Raw genomic sequence first — 18,518 nt, forward strand, 5'->3', positions numbered from 1 at the left:
AAATACCCTTTATATAATAATATAGAAGTATAAATTTAAAAATAATATAAAAATAGTTATAAATATAAATATATAAATATAGAGGATGGACATGATCAGTTTATCTGTATAAGGTAATGTAGTTAGTTTCATAGGGATGGACAACGAACCCACTTGCACGTGGACATGCATGTCTTTACCCATCTCCCCGCGAACCTTACCACTTCTGTTATTAAATTAAGAAAATTATAATAATTGCGCGCAACCTACAAACAAAACAAGAGCTGTAATTTATAGGAAAATCATTAATGAAACAGTTAGTATTTTTGTTTGTTTTGTAAGAAAGTGTGCTAACAACTGATATGCAATGTATTAGTTCGGTTCCATCATCCCAATGAGAGTAGTATGTTGAAGGAGAGCAGAGGGAGGTGCGATTTTATGTGGAGTGAACCCATTTGCCAGCACACACAGGACCATGGCACTCTCGTGAGATAAACGAAAGGGGAAATTTTTTTATAGCCCGTACCTTACCCTACGCACTTTCTCTGTACCTTACACCGCCCATTATCCTACTCCACCCACCAATATCCCCAATTTTCAAGGGATCCCTTTCCACTGCATTTTGAATCCTCTTTTTAGTGCAGTTAAACGATAACTAACCTCTAATGATAATAATAAGCGTTAAATGCACGTCGAGACAGTTTCAGCAAGTTTCTCTCACCCATTACCCCAAATGTTGTTTTCCCTCTCTGGGTTTTACTTACTGTGTCCCGATCTAGTTGGGTTTGGGCTTTATCTGATGAGAAAAGCATACCCACTTCAGTTTCTTGGACATGATTGGCAAATTAGTTCTCCAACAGATCTGAGTCTCTGTAAAGATGTGCGCTTTCTGCATTTATCTTTTTTTATTTCTCCTCCCTTTTTCCTTTTTTGACGATTGAATTGCTTTCCATTTGTGTCTGACTTTTAAACTGTGCATTTGTGGCAGATTTGCAGCACCGCAAAGGATCTCCTTTGTATATAACTTGGTACGAATCTGGTTAGCTCCATGAAGTTTTCGATCAATGTGGTCCAATAGGGAAAGTTAGTTAGGGTGAATGGATGATTGTGAATCAGGGCAAGCATCAAGGAAGAGCAAAGCTGCGGAGAGCCCAAGAGTAAGACCACCGCTGGTTCTGGCAGAAAAGAACAATGCAGCCACAGCAGCCACCACCAGACGCTCAACAACAAGGGAAGTTAGTTCTAGATATAAGTCACCCACTCCTGTTACTCCGTCTGGTACTCGTAGATGCCCATCACCAAACCTTACAAGAACGACGTCTGCCTCAACCTCACAGTTGTTTCCAAAGAGGTCTCTCTCTGCAGAAAGGAAGAGGCCTTCAACTCCTCCCTCCCCAACTGCACGAAGACCTTCTACACCAACCAATGATGCATCTGTTGATGGGAAATTGTTGTCCAGAAGGGTCACGGGTAGCCGTTTGCCAGACAGTCTATGGCCTTCCACAATGCGAAGTCTGAGTGTTTCTTTTCAGTCAGATACCATTTCCATACCTGTTAGCAAGAAAGAGAAGCCAGCTGCTAATGCTTCTGATCGGACTCTGCGACCGTCTTCAAATGTGGCGCACAAGCAGGCTGAAACTCCAACCGTAAGAAAGCCTACGCCAGAGAGAAAGAGGAGTCCTCTTAGAGGGAAGAACGCTTCTGATCAGTCTGAGAATTCAAAACCAGTTGATAGCTTGTCTTCTCGGTTGATAGATCAACATCGTTGGCCCAGTAGGTTAGGTGGGAAGGTATTCTCTAATGCATTGAACAAAAGCTTTGATTGTGCTGCTTTGAACACTTCAGTTCAGGGAACTGGTGTTTCTTCACCGAGAAGGTTGTCTATATCTGATGAATCACGTAAACCCTTGCAAAGGTCTTCCAGTGATGCTGTAAGGCTGGTATCACTTGTTGGAAGTGGCAGAATAGGAAGCGGGGTGAGATCAGTTGATGACTGCTCTCCACGTGAATTGAGACCTCACAAATCTGCTTCTGCAACTACAATTGCATTGGCTGGAGTCAGATCTCAGTCCATGTCAACGCCAGGATCACGAGTGTCTTCACCGAGTAAGACCTCGGTGCTATCCTCTCCTAGTTCAAGAGGTGTCAGTCCATCTAGGTCAAGACCGTTAACTCCTCCTTCTAGAGGGGTCAGTCCTTCTCGAATTCGGCCAACCAATTCATCCATTCGATCAAACAATTCAATCTCAGTGCTCAGCTTTATTGCTGATTTTAAAATGGGGAAAAAGGGCGTATCCCACATAGAAGATGCTCACCAATTACGGCTTCTCTACAATAGATACTTGCAATGGAGGTTTGCCAATGCAAGAGCTGAGGATGTTCTTTATATCCAAAATGCAATTGTGGAGGTATTAATTTTCATATGATGGTTTATATCATATAATTTTCCCAATTTGTTCTTATAAAAGTCCTTAATTAATGGTGCAGAAAACTCTCTATAATGTATGGATTACTACTTTGTCCCTGTGGGAGTCTGTGCTTAGGAAGAGGATCAATCTTCAGCAGCTAAAGCTTGACCTTAAGCTGAATTCTGTTTTGAATGATCAAGTAATTTTTTTATGAAATATATTAATTTTATGCCAGCTTTATTGTTGATTAGACATTGTAGATAATTTAATTTCAGACGATTCATAATGAAAATATGAGTAATGCAATATTGTTGTTTGCTTCTTAGACGAGTTTAATCTTTTATGAACTCAAAGCTTTTGATTCTGTTTGTTTAAAGTTTTGGAAGGAGTAGAATAGAAATATCTGAAATAGAGGGTTTATCTTTGTGATTAGATATCTGGTATTGTACGATGATGAGATTCCAATTTCACTTGCCAGAGTGTGATTCTATTTTTCTCCGTCTTTTTAATTGTTTCCAATTTCAAGACTTAGCCATGCATTTTAAATGTGAGCCTTTTGACAATGACTGAAGCTGATGACCTATCTTGATGATTGGGCTGTACTTGAAAGAGACCATATTGATGCTCTATCTGGAGCCGTGGAAGACTTGGAGGCCAGCACTCTTCGTCTTCCTGTAACTGGAGGAGAAATTGTATGTATGCTGGTAGGATGCTTTTTATTTCTTGGTGACTGAAGATGAAACAATGACGTCATTGGTATATACTTTTACAGGCAGATATCGAGCATTTGAAAGTTGCTATCTGTCAAGCAGTTGATGTCATGCAAGCAATGGGATCTGGTATCTGTTCCTTGCTCTCACGGGTGAGTTAGCTGTTTTCTACAAGATTTATATAGTATATATTAACAGTGGTGGGGATTAATATAGCAAATTAACTTCAATAATTTCCATCATTGCCTAGCACGTGTATAACAACTGTTATTCTAGCCAATATGTCTTTTTACATTTAAACCTCCGTTTTTTCAGTGGTTGAAGTTTCATATTTAATTTTTTCTTCCTTGACTTCCAAATTTTGTAAAATTAAGCAATTGAATATTGTTAAAGGCCCAACTGTAAAGTTTTATAATGATCAGATTATAAGGTCTATTCTTGGTTCCCACACCATTGCATTTTTGACTGTGCTAGGTTGAGGGCATGAACAGTTTAATTTCTGAAGTTGCTGTCATAGCAGTTCAGGAAAAGACCATACTTCACGAATGTGAAATGCTAATGGCTTCAGTAGCAGCTATGCAGGTGAGTTATGATATATGTTTTCTAGAAAATGAGTTACGCTCGCAAATATCTCAAATCAATCTTATATTGCATATGACCATAAAGTAGTTGCAAATAAATTTCAATTTTAAGCATCAGTTATCACTGTGTGCATTAAATGATTTAAATTTGATGTTATTTACTCAATGTAGGGTTTAACATTAAATTAAGCTGTATTTAAGAATCGTATTAGTGTACTGATAGGAGGTACTGGTAAATTTAAGTAACAACAAAAACTAAGCTTGTATTAAATATTTGAAGGAATAGGCCTAAATCAGTTTGATATCAAATCCTGAAATCCTTATTACAGATAAAGTGCACAAAGTTAAGTACTAGCACTAGAGAAATTGAGATGGTATGGCCTCTCCCACCTGTCTAGGGATGTCAAAAAATTCTGTGCCCATGGATATTTGCAATGAATATCAAATGAATACGTTTGATGGATACCTATTAGTAATGGATATAGGTAATTTAATTATACACTTGTTTACGGGAAGAGAATGAATATCATGTTATCCAACCTACGGATACAAGCTGCAACAAAAATCTAAACCTTGGTGCTTTCATTCGTCCTCTGTACCTCCAAAGCAACTCAAGATTTGGATGACACCCTCCAGTCCATCCAAGGCTGTTTATCTTCCTTCAAGTCCCACCTCAAAACCCAAGGTACCCACATGACCGGTTGCAATCTTTAATGGCTTTACTACTTGAACATATTTCCTTCCCATTCCCGTCATCCCCATTCCCCTACTCCAGTGACTCACAAAACCGCCTCACCCCACCCACCCTTGGGGGAACTAACATCCACATGACATATGACAACCCCTCTTGGCCAGTCCAGTTATACCATTACTGCTGATTACCAACGCTTACCAAGCCTATCTTGGCACCGCCACCTAACCTTCCTTTCCTAAACTCCAAAACTTCAGCTCAACACTTTTGAAGGACCAGATCCCTTGGACTGACTCTTCTGGGTCGAACAATACTTTTCCTTTTATCAAGTATCCTAGAACAACGCAAATCCATGACTGCCTTTCATATGAAGGACGATACCCTCAACTAGCTCAAATGGATGTATTATATCCAAAGAAGGATGTGAAGAGAAGGCAGAAAGAAGGTTTAATGAAAGCTGAATTGTATATTATTCCACTCTATCTGAAACAGAAACAAGTAGATCTTATATAGGTTCTAAACCTTCTTAACAGATTACACAAACAAAACAGAAAACTAACATCCAGAGGCTGGTAGCATATGCAGACCATAAGAAGTTCCCTTAAGATATTGTAAGGTTCTTTTAACAGTTGTCCATTGAGCATTCAGAGGGTTCGACATGAATTTACAAACTTTGTTGACAGCATAACTAATGTCAAGTCTTGTAAGAGTAGCATACTTCAAGTCTCCAAAACGGATATGTACAAAGTGGGACCGTTAAATAAATTTGATCCTGTTTTAGATAGTTTGCAGGATGAGACCATGGGTGATGATGTAGGTTGAGCTTCTATTATCTTAGTTTTATGCAAAATATCTCTAATATATTTACTGAGTCTTCACAACAGTTTTGTCTGAACGATAGTTGATTTCTATCCCAAAAACTAATCCAGTTTACCCAGCTGTTTGAGAGAAAAACTGGAGTGCAATTTGAGTCATTATGATATCATCAACGTATACCAGTATGTAGGCTGTTTTAGAGTTATGCTGATAGGTAAATAGAGAAGCATCACACTTGCTGGACAGAGAACCAAGCTGCAAAAGAGTTGTTTTAAGTTTGTCTAACCATTGTCTAGGGGCTTGTTTCAGGCCATAAGATGGCTTTATTAAGTCTGCAAACTAAAGATTTATCTAATACCTTATGTCCAGGAAGTTGAATCATATACACAGTTTTGTCAAGAGTGCCATTGAGAAAGGCATCATTAACATTCAAATGAAACAGATCTCATCAATCTGGCTTTATATTTATTAACCGTTCCATCGACATTTTCTCTTATCCAAAAAACCCATTCACAGCCAACTGCTCTCCTGTCAGGAGTAAAAGAAACCAGATCGCAAGTCTTGTGAATAAGAGCATCATATTCTTGTTTCATAGCTGAAACCCAATTTCTATTTTTCATAGCCTGTGTAACACTAGAAGGTTCAATATTCAATTTCAGTCAATACACAAGGAGACAGCATTCAAAAAATTAAAGCTACACATGACTACACTTCCAGTTCTCACTTCACCAGATTTTGCTCTACCATTTGTTTTGGATACCGATCCCTTTGTTGCATCAACACCAATCTCAGCCAAGAAGACTCTCCACTCTCCTTTTTCCGCAAGTATCAACAAGTAATGTGCCCTTGCTTACGGGTAGCCTCTATGTATGTCCAAGAGATGTATGGAATAATAGAAGTAGTGAAAAAGCGGCATCAATATTTGTTAGTGCACCCTTTCAAAATATATGTTGATCAACAATGCCTCAATGCTCTCCTTACCGAAAAGTTAAAACACTCAAACAATTGAAGTAGACAACTAAATTAGAAGGTTTCCAATTTGAAATATTGTACCGAACTACAAAATTCAATGTGAGTGAACATGATTTCTTGTAAATCCTTGCCAACACCATGATTACCGAACTACTTGAGTCATACACGCTCTCATTGCTTATTTGAGCAGCTTGCCTTCCATACTTATTTGACCTCTCTCTTCTCCTTGGGCCAAACCATGTCCCTTAATTGGGCTTGAATTCCATCTTCAATTTAAGCCCAATTTCAATCCAAACTACAATCATGAATTCTTTAAAAGTGAGCTTTAAGTCAAACTATATCTCACAAAGCCTACTTGTAAGACGAGGTTTGTACTTGTATACTATACTTTGGCCATATCTCTAGTCAATGAGAGATCTTCAATACACCTCCTTGCATAAGGGATGAAACATTTCTAGCATGGGACTAGATGCCAAGTGGCACGTAAGGTCATACAAACTTTGCTAGGATAAACTTTGATATCATCTTAAAAAGTGGATTTTAAGCTTAATTTAGCTTTACAAAATCTGCTTATAAGGTGAAGTTTGGTTATATCTCTAGTCTATGTGAGATTTTCAACACAACTTTTAAGAAAATACAATTACATTTGAAAGACAATACAATCAATTCAAATTCTAATCTGGAAATTACAATCAATGTAAAAAGAGACAAACAAGTATTTTATTCTTTAAAACTAATATCGATAAAAATTAGTCTATTAATGCACTCATCAAGCACCCACTACCCAAACTACATTTTCGCAGCCAAACGATTGGGTATGGCTATGCTTACAACCATTATGCCAAAACTTCGTCTAACTTTGTCCCTCCCACATACTATCAGCCGATTACTTTGGGCCTTACCAAGAGCCTTGCCATATAAGTGGCATTTCATACGGTTAAGAAGTGGATTTTAAACCTAACTCAACCCCACAAAATTGGCTTGTAAGGTGAGGTTTGCACCCACTTATATACTATAAATTGGTCTTATCTCTAGTCGATGTTGGACTTCCAACACACTCTCACGCCGAAGTATATACATCTCGAGCGTGAGACTAAACATTAATGGGTGGTCCGATAGTGGCCCGGTAGGGGGTGGAACAATATGTCCACACAAATCTCGCTAGGATAAGCTCTAATCATGCTTTGATACCATGTTAAGAAGTGGACTTTAAGTCTAACTTAACCCTACAAAACCGGTTTGTAAAATGAGGTTTGCACTCACTTATATACTATAAATTGGCCTTATCTCTAGTTGATGAGGGACTTCCAACACATACAAGCGATTCTTTTCACTATCCTCCTATGTGCACCCCTTCTTCCATGTATCCATCCTTCACCCTTCAAAGGACCAAACTAATTACTTCTCTCTCCCCTTCGAGACACACAAGTGCCTTGAATGCTTTAGATCACAACCACCCTAGCTCACTGACCTCTTTAAGTTTCCCAATGTCCCATTTAATGACACCACCCAGTGCAACATGTCACTACATCCTTGTACCCCCACACCAGCTACAGTCTACCTTATACTTCCATTCTCTCATTCTTCCCAACCACATACCTACTTCACAGCACTGACTGGACAATGCATCCCCTCTTTTTCTTCCTTGCCCTAGCCTCCCCCTTCCCAACATAAACCATCCCAGTCTTCCCACTTTGAGGATAGAGTGCTTGCTAAAGTGGTTGGTATTGTTAGGTCACATACCTCTGGCCTTACAAGGTCCAAATGCTAGCCGATTACATTTAAAACAAGAGAGCATCTAATGGTGTTATTTTCTTTTCACTTCTTTCAATGTTTTTAATTGTAACAAGGGTACATCACTGTGGCCCGAGAACTGCTGTTATTTATTGTTCATGAATGATGAAACATGGAACTTTTCTTATAGTCTTTGTTGGAAGTCCCACATCGACTAGAGATAAGGCCAATTTATAATATATAAGTGAGGTGCAAACCTCACCTTACAAGCCGGTTTTGTGGGGTTGAGTTAGGCTTAAAACCCACTTTCTAATATGGTATCAGAGCCATGGTTAGAGCCTATCCTAGCGAGTTCTGAGTGGGCATTCTATTCTTCTATTCCACCCGCAATCGGGCCGCTATTGGACCACCCAATTTCTACTATCACGCACGAGATGCCGGTTTTGTGGGGTTGAGTTAGGCTTAAAACCCACTTTCTAATAGTCTTTATAGCTTGGTCTTTTCCGTTACACTGCAACCCATTTAGGATTACCGTAGCAAAAACCTAACAAAACGAATGCCATTTCTGATATCCTTTCCTTACTCTTGCTAATGTTTTGAATTCTTTGGTGTCTTTGATTTTGTTCTGCCTTTCTTTGATGATGTCAGCATACTTTAAGAATAGTGAAAATTTGCTGAAGATGCTTTTTGGAAGGATATATCTGTCCACGTTGCATTCTCTTGTAACATGACCATTTCCCTTTGTTCCACTTAGCTGGATCTGATGTTGTTTGCCTGATAAAATTTTGGATTGACCGTTTTCACCTGAGAAACATGTTTCTGAAATGGTGCATAGGGAGCCAGATATTTTATTTTCTTTTTGGAGATATTGTAATATGTTTTATCATGCATTCGATGCATAAATAGAATAGAATGCATTTCTTCATCACCATCATTATCACACTGGTATTACTTTCTCATTAATTTTCTCAAAACCAGGTTGAAGAAAGTAGCCTTTTGACGCATCTTATGCAAATCAAATAAGCTTTGGGGACAAAGCAAGTAGCCAATTTGGGAACCTGACCTGCTGCTTAGCTAACAAGTTTTAACTCATTTCTTGCGGCTTCTGCCATAGTATCATATCTAAAATCTTTTAAGTTTACCTTTGTAAATTTTCTAATAGTTTTTTTTTCCAGTTAAATATGCTGGAATCCATAGTTTTATTACACTTTTTCTTCTTTTTCCCCAATACTAGAGGCCGTAGGTTTCAACTTGTAATTTTTTTATCAGGATAAGGAAAAGAAAATGAAAAAGCAATGGAGCAAAGTATCATTCAAATTTACCTTTTGTTATTATCATATTTATTAATAGCTATGTAATTTGATTGTACAAACTTCTCGGCTAAGGTTATAATTTTCACAAATTTCCTTTTACATATTAAACTGCAAAATGACAAATAATGTTTTAAAAACAATTGGTTGTAGATACTGGATACAAAAACTGTGAAAGTGTAATGTTTAATATTATTCACAACGTATACCAGGAATATTTTAAATATGTGAGAGTAAATTTGTATCAATTTTTTTTTCAAAATAAATTGTATATCTAATAACTTTAAGCAGCATAAAATATTGATTTAAAAATTATTGAAATATGTTTATTATACTTTTTGATAAATTTATAGTTTTGAAATTTAATAATATAAGAAAATGGTTAACAATAAGTTTTTCCCGTCTTTATATATTATTCTGAATAACACTTTACTAAAAGTTTGTGAAAGATTAAAATTAAAATTGCAAAATATAAAATCAAAGAATTTGTTTTACAAATAATTAAACAATTATATATGGTGGACAAAAAATATACATTGTCATTATACATAGTCTTCTTATAAAAGTATAAAAATATATATTTTTGAGCAATATTGATGGAATATATAACTAAATAGTTATAAAATATATGATAAAATTTATTAATTTATTATTATGTTTACTTTTAGGACAGGTAGAAATATTATAAAATAAGTAGAGTGAGTGTTGATTTATTAATAACCTCTATTTTAAAATTTTGAGAGGATGAATATAATATGACATCTTATAAAAAGATGAGTAACTTCCTAATTAAATTATTCTGAGTTTTACTTATAAAATTTCAAAACTTTAGTTTTTAATTTTCATAAATTTTCATTTTGGCTTTAGGCATGGAACTGAATGTTACTTGTTAGAAAAAATAAAAGAGATGAACGTCATTTATTAAAAATATAAGGAATAATTCAAGAATATTGAGTGTTATTTTATTAGAAAAATGGAGTGTGTATTTTAAAACTAGAAGGACGTGAGTACATTTAGCAAAAGCAGACTTCATATGATATAAGTGTAATTTGCCTATAATATAATCAAAGAGATTTCATTATCTTTAACTATTTACACAAATAAATTTACATAATGAAAAAAAATATTTTTTAAGATGAAAGAAATATCTTAAAATTCACAAAAGCTATTGAAAATTGTAACTATAATGATTTTTTACTCGTTTAAATTAAAAATGCGTAGGAGATTTACAATAAATCACCAATAATAAAAAGGTATAACCACGTCCAACTAAAAAAAGTAAAAATATTAAAAAGAAGATATTAAATTTAATGTTTTATAATTATTTTCTTAAATAATTTTAATTATACTTTTAAATTTCATGCATCAGAAGTATACAATTTAGCAGTTGTTTATGCAAAAAATAAGGTAAGAAGCCTATAAGAACACTATAAATATTTATTATGCATTTATATTATCTTACCTAGAGATAGTACTAACTTGAATGTGAAAAAGTCTTTTGCATACACCTTCATTTCATTGGATACATAAGAAGTATAAGGACTTCACCGTAAGATGATAAGTTGAAACTCTAAAGTTTCTTTCCCTCCTCTTCTGTCATAAATGTATCATGCAAGAATTATTTTCTCATGTCCAATAAATATAATCTCTTCCCAATATTTCTTTACAATATCTATGACAGTAACATATACATCATATAATCAAGACAAAATTCTAGAGTTTGTTAACTAATATTTCATTAAATGAGGTGGGGGAAGATTTTATATTCCTGTGGTCCTTTTAATAGAAAAGATATTGATATTTTGATAATATTTTTTTGACATTTTAACATCATACATGTGTCATTTTGTGATTAATTTATATTGATGTTTATGATTATTATTATTGATTGTAGAATAATTTTGAATCAATCATAGATTATTTTAAAACTCCGTCCAAATATCAATATTCTAATCAAAATACGAAAGGTTTTCAATAAAACTTTTATTATTAATTGCTAATTGAGATGAATGTTTTTGTGTGTAATCCTAACAATATAACTATTTATTCATTAAAATAATAAAAGTATTAATTATATTTATAGAATGAGTTTAAAAAAATATATTTATACTATCAAAATTACAAAATTAATTTATTTGTAAGTAGTATGTAATTGGCAATGATTAATCATCAATAACCCTAATTCTAATTTCAAAGATAGGCTATGGACTTGGTGTTAGTTAAGATGTGGCTGGTATTTACCCACTCACATTTCATTCTAATTTTTTTTATAATTTATTTATTTATTGTTATTATATTTAACGGAATAAACATTGAAAACATTTCATTTTAATTTTTTATAATTTATTTATTTATTGTTATTATATTTAACCAGTATGTGAATAAACATCTTCCTGAAAAGATGCTTTTTACAAGAATCGCGTTTAGGATCTCTGAAATTTCTCCAACACACTCTCAAGCCTAACGAATCTATCACTTCTGTCTGGCGAAACCCTTTTGGATAACCCTAAGATTTATCTAACGGTTCAGAACGCTGGTGGAAAAGTCAGCACTTCACAGAGTCAAAATCATTAGGCCGACATTGGAGTTTTTATAATTTCTTTAATGGAAGACTGACGCGCACATTGACTACACTACACGTGCCTTTATCTTTCTCGTTTTTTGCCCCTGTTTTTTAAGGAGATCCGAGGAACAGTGTCGGAATGTCAATGCCACTGCTTGCACCTGGTTTGTTGTCTCCAATTTCTCTTTAATTTGACTTTTTGAATTCATTACAGTGAGTTGAGAAGTTTTAAAAAAACAAGAAAATTGTTTTAATTTTCCTATGTTTGCCTTTATTGTCTGCGTAATGTTGGAGAAATTAGAGTTTTAGTGCGGACCCTGGTACTGGTATTGAAGGATTTTTGTTCTGTTTTTTCCGGAATTTTTCTGTCTGGAATTTAGTATTTTCTTGAGAGCAACGATGTTAGGTTTTATATCATTTTTAACTTAAACGCGAAATTAGTGAAATTGATAAAGTTAAATTTGGTGGGATGGGAAGCAATGCCCAACCAATCAGTATGCCCTGCTGGCTCAATCTTGAAATTTCTTATCAATATGGTTTTAGATTTTCCTTCGTTTTATTTTAATACTAGCTTGATTATCCCAGGCAATTACAAAATGTGGAATATAATTTGCTTCTATGATTTTTTTCAGTCAATATATTGATTGCTACAAGTCAAAAAGGATTAGAAAAAAGAAGAAAAAAAATCTTATGCTGATTTGGTTGTAATATAAAGGATGAACAGGGAAAGTGCATGCTACTTTTGGTTGATTGTTAAATGCATCGGTGTTGGGCTGAAATATTGATAAAGTACGATTAAAAAACGTTATATTTCCCAATCTATACTTGAATTATTAATTATCTCATTTAGTTATTCTACTGATTGTTCCATGGATGAAATTCTGTCTCTATATGATATTAAAAATTTGTAGAATATGATAACTTAAACTTAAAGCCGTTGTTGATTGATTTTGGTTATCACCAGTACAGCAAAAGAAAAAAAGTATCTCAGATTTTCCTTTTTTATCCAGATGATGTTCCAAGAGCAATCAGTCTATGTTTGATTTTTACTTAGGTCCAACTGCAAACTGAGTTTTGCTTGAGTTATGTCTTGAAACTTAATTTGAAATGAGAGTAAAATGATTACTGTTTTTGCAAACTCAGTCTGACAAAAAAATTCATTTAGACCACTTTGCAAATAACAATACAAACTTCAATCTTTCTGAGTTATTTTGTGTGATGGTGTAGAAAGTATGGAGGCTGAAGCATCGATTCCCTCAGATTCACTCCGGGCTCAGATTTCCAAATTTACTACCTTGGCCACTGAAGCTTACAAAAGAAAGCCAATCCATTATTGGATTTTTCTTGTTCTTGGCATCTTGGCAATGCTTGTGGCGTTTCCTGCGTCCAGCATTGTGTCTCGTGTTTACTATGACAACGGTGGGCAGAGCAAGTGGATCATATCTTGGGTGGCTGTTGCTGGATGGCCCCTAACTGCCTTAATACTGTTTCCTACATACTTTATCAGTAAAACCTTTCCTACCCCTCTGAACCTGAAACTCACTCTGGCTTATATCATTTTGGGTTTCTTAAGTGCTGCTGACAACCTCATGTATGCTTACGCCTATGCTTACCTCCCTGCATCTACTGCCTCACTCGTGGCATCATCATCCCTTGTGTTTTCTGCACTATTTGGATATTTTCTTGTGAAGAACAAAGTGAATGCTTCAATAGTAAATGCTGTTTTTATCATAACTGCTGCATTGACCATCATTGCCTTGGACTCAAGTTCAGACAAATATCCCAATATCAGTGACAGTGAATACATCATGGGATTTGTATGGGATGTTATGGGATCTGCTCTTCATGGGCTTATTTTTGCCCTCTCAGAGCTGGTCTTTGTGAGGTTATTGGGAAGAAGATCCTTCATCGTGGTTTTGGAACAGCAAGTCATGGTTTCTCTATTTGCTTTTCTGTTTACCACTGTAGGGGTAATTGTGAGTGGTGATTTTCAGGGAATGACACATGAGGCTACCACTTTCAAAGGTGGTAGAGCTGCTTATGTTCTTATTCTTATTTGGGGTGCAATCACTTTTCAGTTGGGGGTCTTGGGAGGCACTGCTGTTATTTTCTTGGGTTCTACTGTGCTGGCTGGTGTACTTAACGCAGTAAGAACACCCATAACAAGCATTGCAGCTGTTATTCTGCTGAATGATCCAATGAGTGGATTCAAGATCCTCTCCCTAGTGATCACCATTTGGGGCTTTGGCTCATATATCTATGGCAGTTCTGTGGGGGAAAAAAATCATGAGAGTGTGGCTATATATTCTAGTCCATAGGATTCTCCTTAGATATTGAAGGAAGTGATTGTTGTAAAGTACGTATATAGTAACTCATGCTGTGGTATATTGAGAATTGCATTTCTTAACAATCTCTTTTCAGATATTCCAAGGACGTGATTGTTGTAAAGTACGCATATGAAGCACGACTTTTCTCTTCATAACCTATTATTACCAAAGTCTGAAAGTCTCATGGTTGAGTTCTATCAAAGGCAACTATTCTTCGGGTTTCTTGAGTTTGAAATCGGGTGTTTGACTTTATGGAATAAATAATGGGCAGAACTTCAAGAGGAAATTCTCTTGGATAAGGGATTTAGGTGAACAAGTCAGTAAAAATATAATAAAATATGTGAGAAATTGTATGAAGGGAGTATGGGTTTCAATATTTTCTATTGTGGCTTGCATGATTTTATCTTGTCATTTATAGGTTATGTTTTATGGTGGTGTAACTTGTATCAAGTTGTTGGTGGCCAAATACTATCATCCATAATTGATCTATATATGTTAGAGGTAATAGGTTAAGTTTTTCGACTTTATTTCTTATAGAAAAGTGACTAATTTTTAATTGTGCTATAATAATCAATCTGTAAGATGATCATTGACTATCTTAATACAAATAGATATATCAGTGCCTTAAACTTGGAGTCTGAGTAGGATAATAGGTTGCTCAACAGGTAATTAGGATGTGGAGAGGGTGAAAGATCTTTAAATATTTTGATTGATTGATCAATTAGATCAAAGTGAATTCAAGGAATTGTATAGATAAACATGACAGATACTTTGATGAGCTAGAATTACTTGTTTTGACATGCTTCTTGTATTTCTTTGGGTATAATGTGTTTTTACCTTTTTTATTTTTATTTATTTATGCACTCATCAAAACTTAAACCAAAAATTACTATTTACACTTATTTTACAAATAATAGGAAAAGATGAATTTCACATATTATGACTCCAAGAAATTAACAACTATGTTTATGATTATTCTCCTCGAAATGTTGTGTTATAGCTTTCTTTCTTTATCTACATTCGTCTTATCATCCAAACTTGAACACAACTTTAACATTTGCAAGTATGACAACAATGGGTAATACATATTCTTTAATATATTTAGTAGTTAGGTTCTAGTTTTATTTCATTTGCAATTTACTTGAGGTTAAAATAAACAATTTAGTTATTACAATTGTCTTGCTTTGTTAAAATTGGCTAAATATAATTTAGTTGTAATTGTTAATCTTGTTTACAAGTTGAAGTTGATTTGGTTTCAAAACGATTATTGTATTTTAAAACTATATATTATGTCAATTTTGAAAATAATTTACTTAAAATTATTACTTAATGGCCAAAATTACTTAGTAATCATTAAAGTTCATTGATAAATAAAAGTTATTAACTATAAAAAATTGTTGATATTCATCAATAAATTTTACTAACATAAGAAACCAACAACCAAAATCTAATAAAAATTTATTGATAAATTTTGGTCATGGATACAAATTATTAAGTAAATATAACAAATTTGTCTTACTTTTTTCTCATTTTTTTTCTTTTTTTTTCTTTTCTTCTTCTCCCTCAATCGTTTTCATCATTATTGTTATTATTGTTATTACGTTTGTCACCTACAATTCCTTCTCCTCTACTTCCTCTTTGTTTCTTATTCTTCTCCTCCTCTTCCTTTTTCTCTTTTCCTCTTCATCCTCCATTATTGTCGTCATCTTTACCTCCACTACTATGAACATCATCTTTGATATTATTGTTGTCATCTTTTTTTTATTATTTTTCTCCTCATCCTCCTTATCCCTCCTCCTCCTTTTATTATTCTTCTTACCCATTTTCAATTAATTTATAACAAATATTTCATTAGATATAACGATAGAATTATCGATGAATTTTAAGAAACACATTTACTGATTGATTTATTGACAAGTTAAAAAAAAATCATCAACAAATGTTTAAACAAAAAGTCTATTACTGACGAAATTACCAATGAATTTTAAAAAAAATCAATTACAAACAAATTTTTACCATGACATGGTCGAAAAATCCAATGCGAGAACTTTGGTGCATATTTTACTCACAAAATTTATAGATAGAATTATCTATCAATAATAAACATGATAATTTACCGACTAATATTTTTGTCAATAATAAAAAATTTATTTTTTAAAGGATTTTATTGATAGATTTATTACTGATGAAAATATTTATCCTTAATTAAAATTCTTAAATTTCGAAAAAATTTATCAATAATTTTCTTTTTTGGATTTATTTTTTTCGTCAATAAATATATATTTTCTTCTCGTAAATATAATTTTTTATATCAGTTAGCTAAAAACATATATGTCAAGAGTAATTGTGTAGATATAGTAAACAATAATTTTAATTTGATGACCAACCAAATTAAAAATATTATCAAATTAAAAAATTTATAATTCTAAACGTAACTAATAGAAGTTACGAAAATAAAAGTTATAATTCTTATTTTTAGAGAGAAAACATTATTCTAATATATTTTTCTTTTCAACCCATGAGAAGAGAAACCCAATAACAAATTTAAGATGTTTTATATTTAAAGATCATATACTTATTATTCATCATCTTTATTATTTTTAATTTTATTATTTTAAATGACAAATTTAAGTACGCATTCTATTTTCATCATAAATTGATAAATGGTTTATAAGAATTTATATTTAATTGTGCTGTAATTCTGATTTCATATGGAAAACATACTCTAACAATTGGTATCTAAAATTATGATTCTTTTCCATTGTTATGTTTTTTCTGAATTTTAAGAAACCCTAACTATTGATTTTAGGGATTTTAATTTTACTTCACCTTATGAATGTCTGCGAAGTGGCGTGTTGAGAAATCAATTTAATTACGTGAATAGTACTTAATTGCATGATTTGACATTTAATTGGAATCGTGGGCAGTGAGTTGAAAAACATTTTTCAGTGGTGAATTGAATGCAATTAATAATGCTTATAATTGAAAACCTTTAACCACTCCTATTACGTTAATCAGATTTTGATTCTCAGTGAAATCGACGTTCAAATTATGCAAGAGTTTGAATTTCATTTTCCAAGTGGAATTCAATTAGGGTAATGCACGTTTCGAATGTCATTGTTCCTATTGAAGTGTATTAAGTGCTTTGATTGCTAATTGAGTGGTTGAAAAATCAAAACCCACTTTTACGTGAATGTCAATTGAATAAGCAATTTATTTTATTATAAGTGATCAAGATAGTTTAATATTTTTTAAATGAATTAATTGAATTGAATTAAGTGATTTATTTTGGATATTAATCACAACGTTAAATGTTTGTGTTTATGTGTACTTATGTGTACTTATGTGTACTTATGTGAGTATTAATGGATCTAAGAGAAAACTAATGTTTGACCGAATTGCATAACTTATGTGATGGTAAACATGTGAAAATTTGAAATTTTGCAGGTCAATGATAAATCAATTCAAAGATGAATTTGTTGTTAGACATGCTTTATTATTCATGTTTGATCATTATAACAAGACACTCCTAGTAATTAATATTACCAAAAATTTGATATTGATGTTGTATTATGTATCTTTAGATGAGTTGTTATTTGAACATATTGATAATTTTATGGAATGATAGAACAATATTTTATATCATTCATAAATTATTGTTCTAGATACGCATACATATATCTTATACCTGAAAAATCTCAATCATTGGACGTATTCAAATAATTTAATGTCAAAGTTGAGAATCAACTCATAAAGGAATTAAGAATATCAAGTCTTATCATGATGGTGAATACTATGACAAATATGACAGTTTTAGGAAAATAATGTTTATAACCTTTTATCAAGTACCTAGAGGAATGTAGAATTATCTCATAGTACAACATGACGAGGTCACCTAACATGAATGATGTGACTGAAAAACGAAATGAACTCTTAAGGATATGGTAAGGAACATGCTTTTTGATTCCACTTTGCTAGTGTCACTATGGGGAAAGGCATTAAAGACTACAACTTACATTTTAAATAGAGTATCAATCAAGACAACTGCTAAAACACATTGTGAGTTTGGATTAGGCGAAAGCCTAGTCTAAAACACTTTCGCGTGTGAGGGTGTCTAGCTGAAGCAAGGCCTTATAAGCCAAATGAAAAGAAATTGGACTCCCAAAGAGTGAGTAACTACTTTATAGGTTATTATGAAAGATCGAGGGCCTATAAATTCTATGATCCCAAATTAAGGACAACTTTTGAGACGAGAATTGCCACATTCTTTGAGAATATTGAACTTGGAGAAGAAATGAGGTTAAAAACCTTATCTTAAAGGAAAAATCGATAATATTTTCATATTCGATTCATACAATTACTTTTGATAAAGCAAGTTCAAAATTTCTACAAGATATTGTTATTGAATGTCTCACTCAACATAATTT

General features: G+C 33.3%; 2 protein-coding genes across 2 annotated transcripts; both read left to right on the forward strand.

Annotated features, from left to right (window-relative positions):
- The first annotated feature begins 290 nt into the window (after window positions 1-290).
- Window positions 291-9,212, forward strand: LOC124839136 (AUGMIN subunit 8-like). Its single transcript, XM_047314873.2, has 7 exons — window positions 291-859; window positions 968-2,387; window positions 2,467-2,586; window positions 2,960-3,079; window positions 3,160-3,249; window positions 3,572-3,679; window positions 8,870-9,212. Exons 2-7 carry the CDS (start codon window positions 1,077-1,079, stop codon window positions 8,912-8,914), a joined length of 1,794 nt encoding a protein of 597 aa, XP_047170829.1. The 5' UTR covers window positions 291-859; window positions 968-1,076; the 3' UTR covers window positions 8,915-9,212.
- A 2,401-nt stretch (window positions 9,213-11,613) lies between these two features.
- On the forward strand, window positions 11,614-14,613 carry LOC124839147 (putative purine permease 5). The gene is made up of 2 exons (XM_088106102.1): window positions 11,614-11,928; window positions 12,992-14,613. The coding sequence occupies exons 1-2, from the start codon at window positions 11,904-11,906 to the stop codon at window positions 14,080-14,082; spliced, it is 1,116 nt and encodes a 371-aa protein (XP_087962228.1). The 5' UTR covers window positions 11,614-11,903; the 3' UTR covers window positions 14,083-14,613.
- Window positions 14,614-18,518: the final 3,905 nt, after the last annotated feature.

This window comes from Vigna umbellata, chromosome 2 (genome assembly GCF_029865625.1).
Source record: "Vigna umbellata cultivar VRB3 chromosome 2, Vumbellata_1.0, whole genome shotgun sequence".
NCBI classification, from domain to species: domain Eukaryota; kingdom Viridiplantae; phylum Streptophyta; class Magnoliopsida; order Fabales; family Fabaceae; genus Vigna; species Vigna umbellata.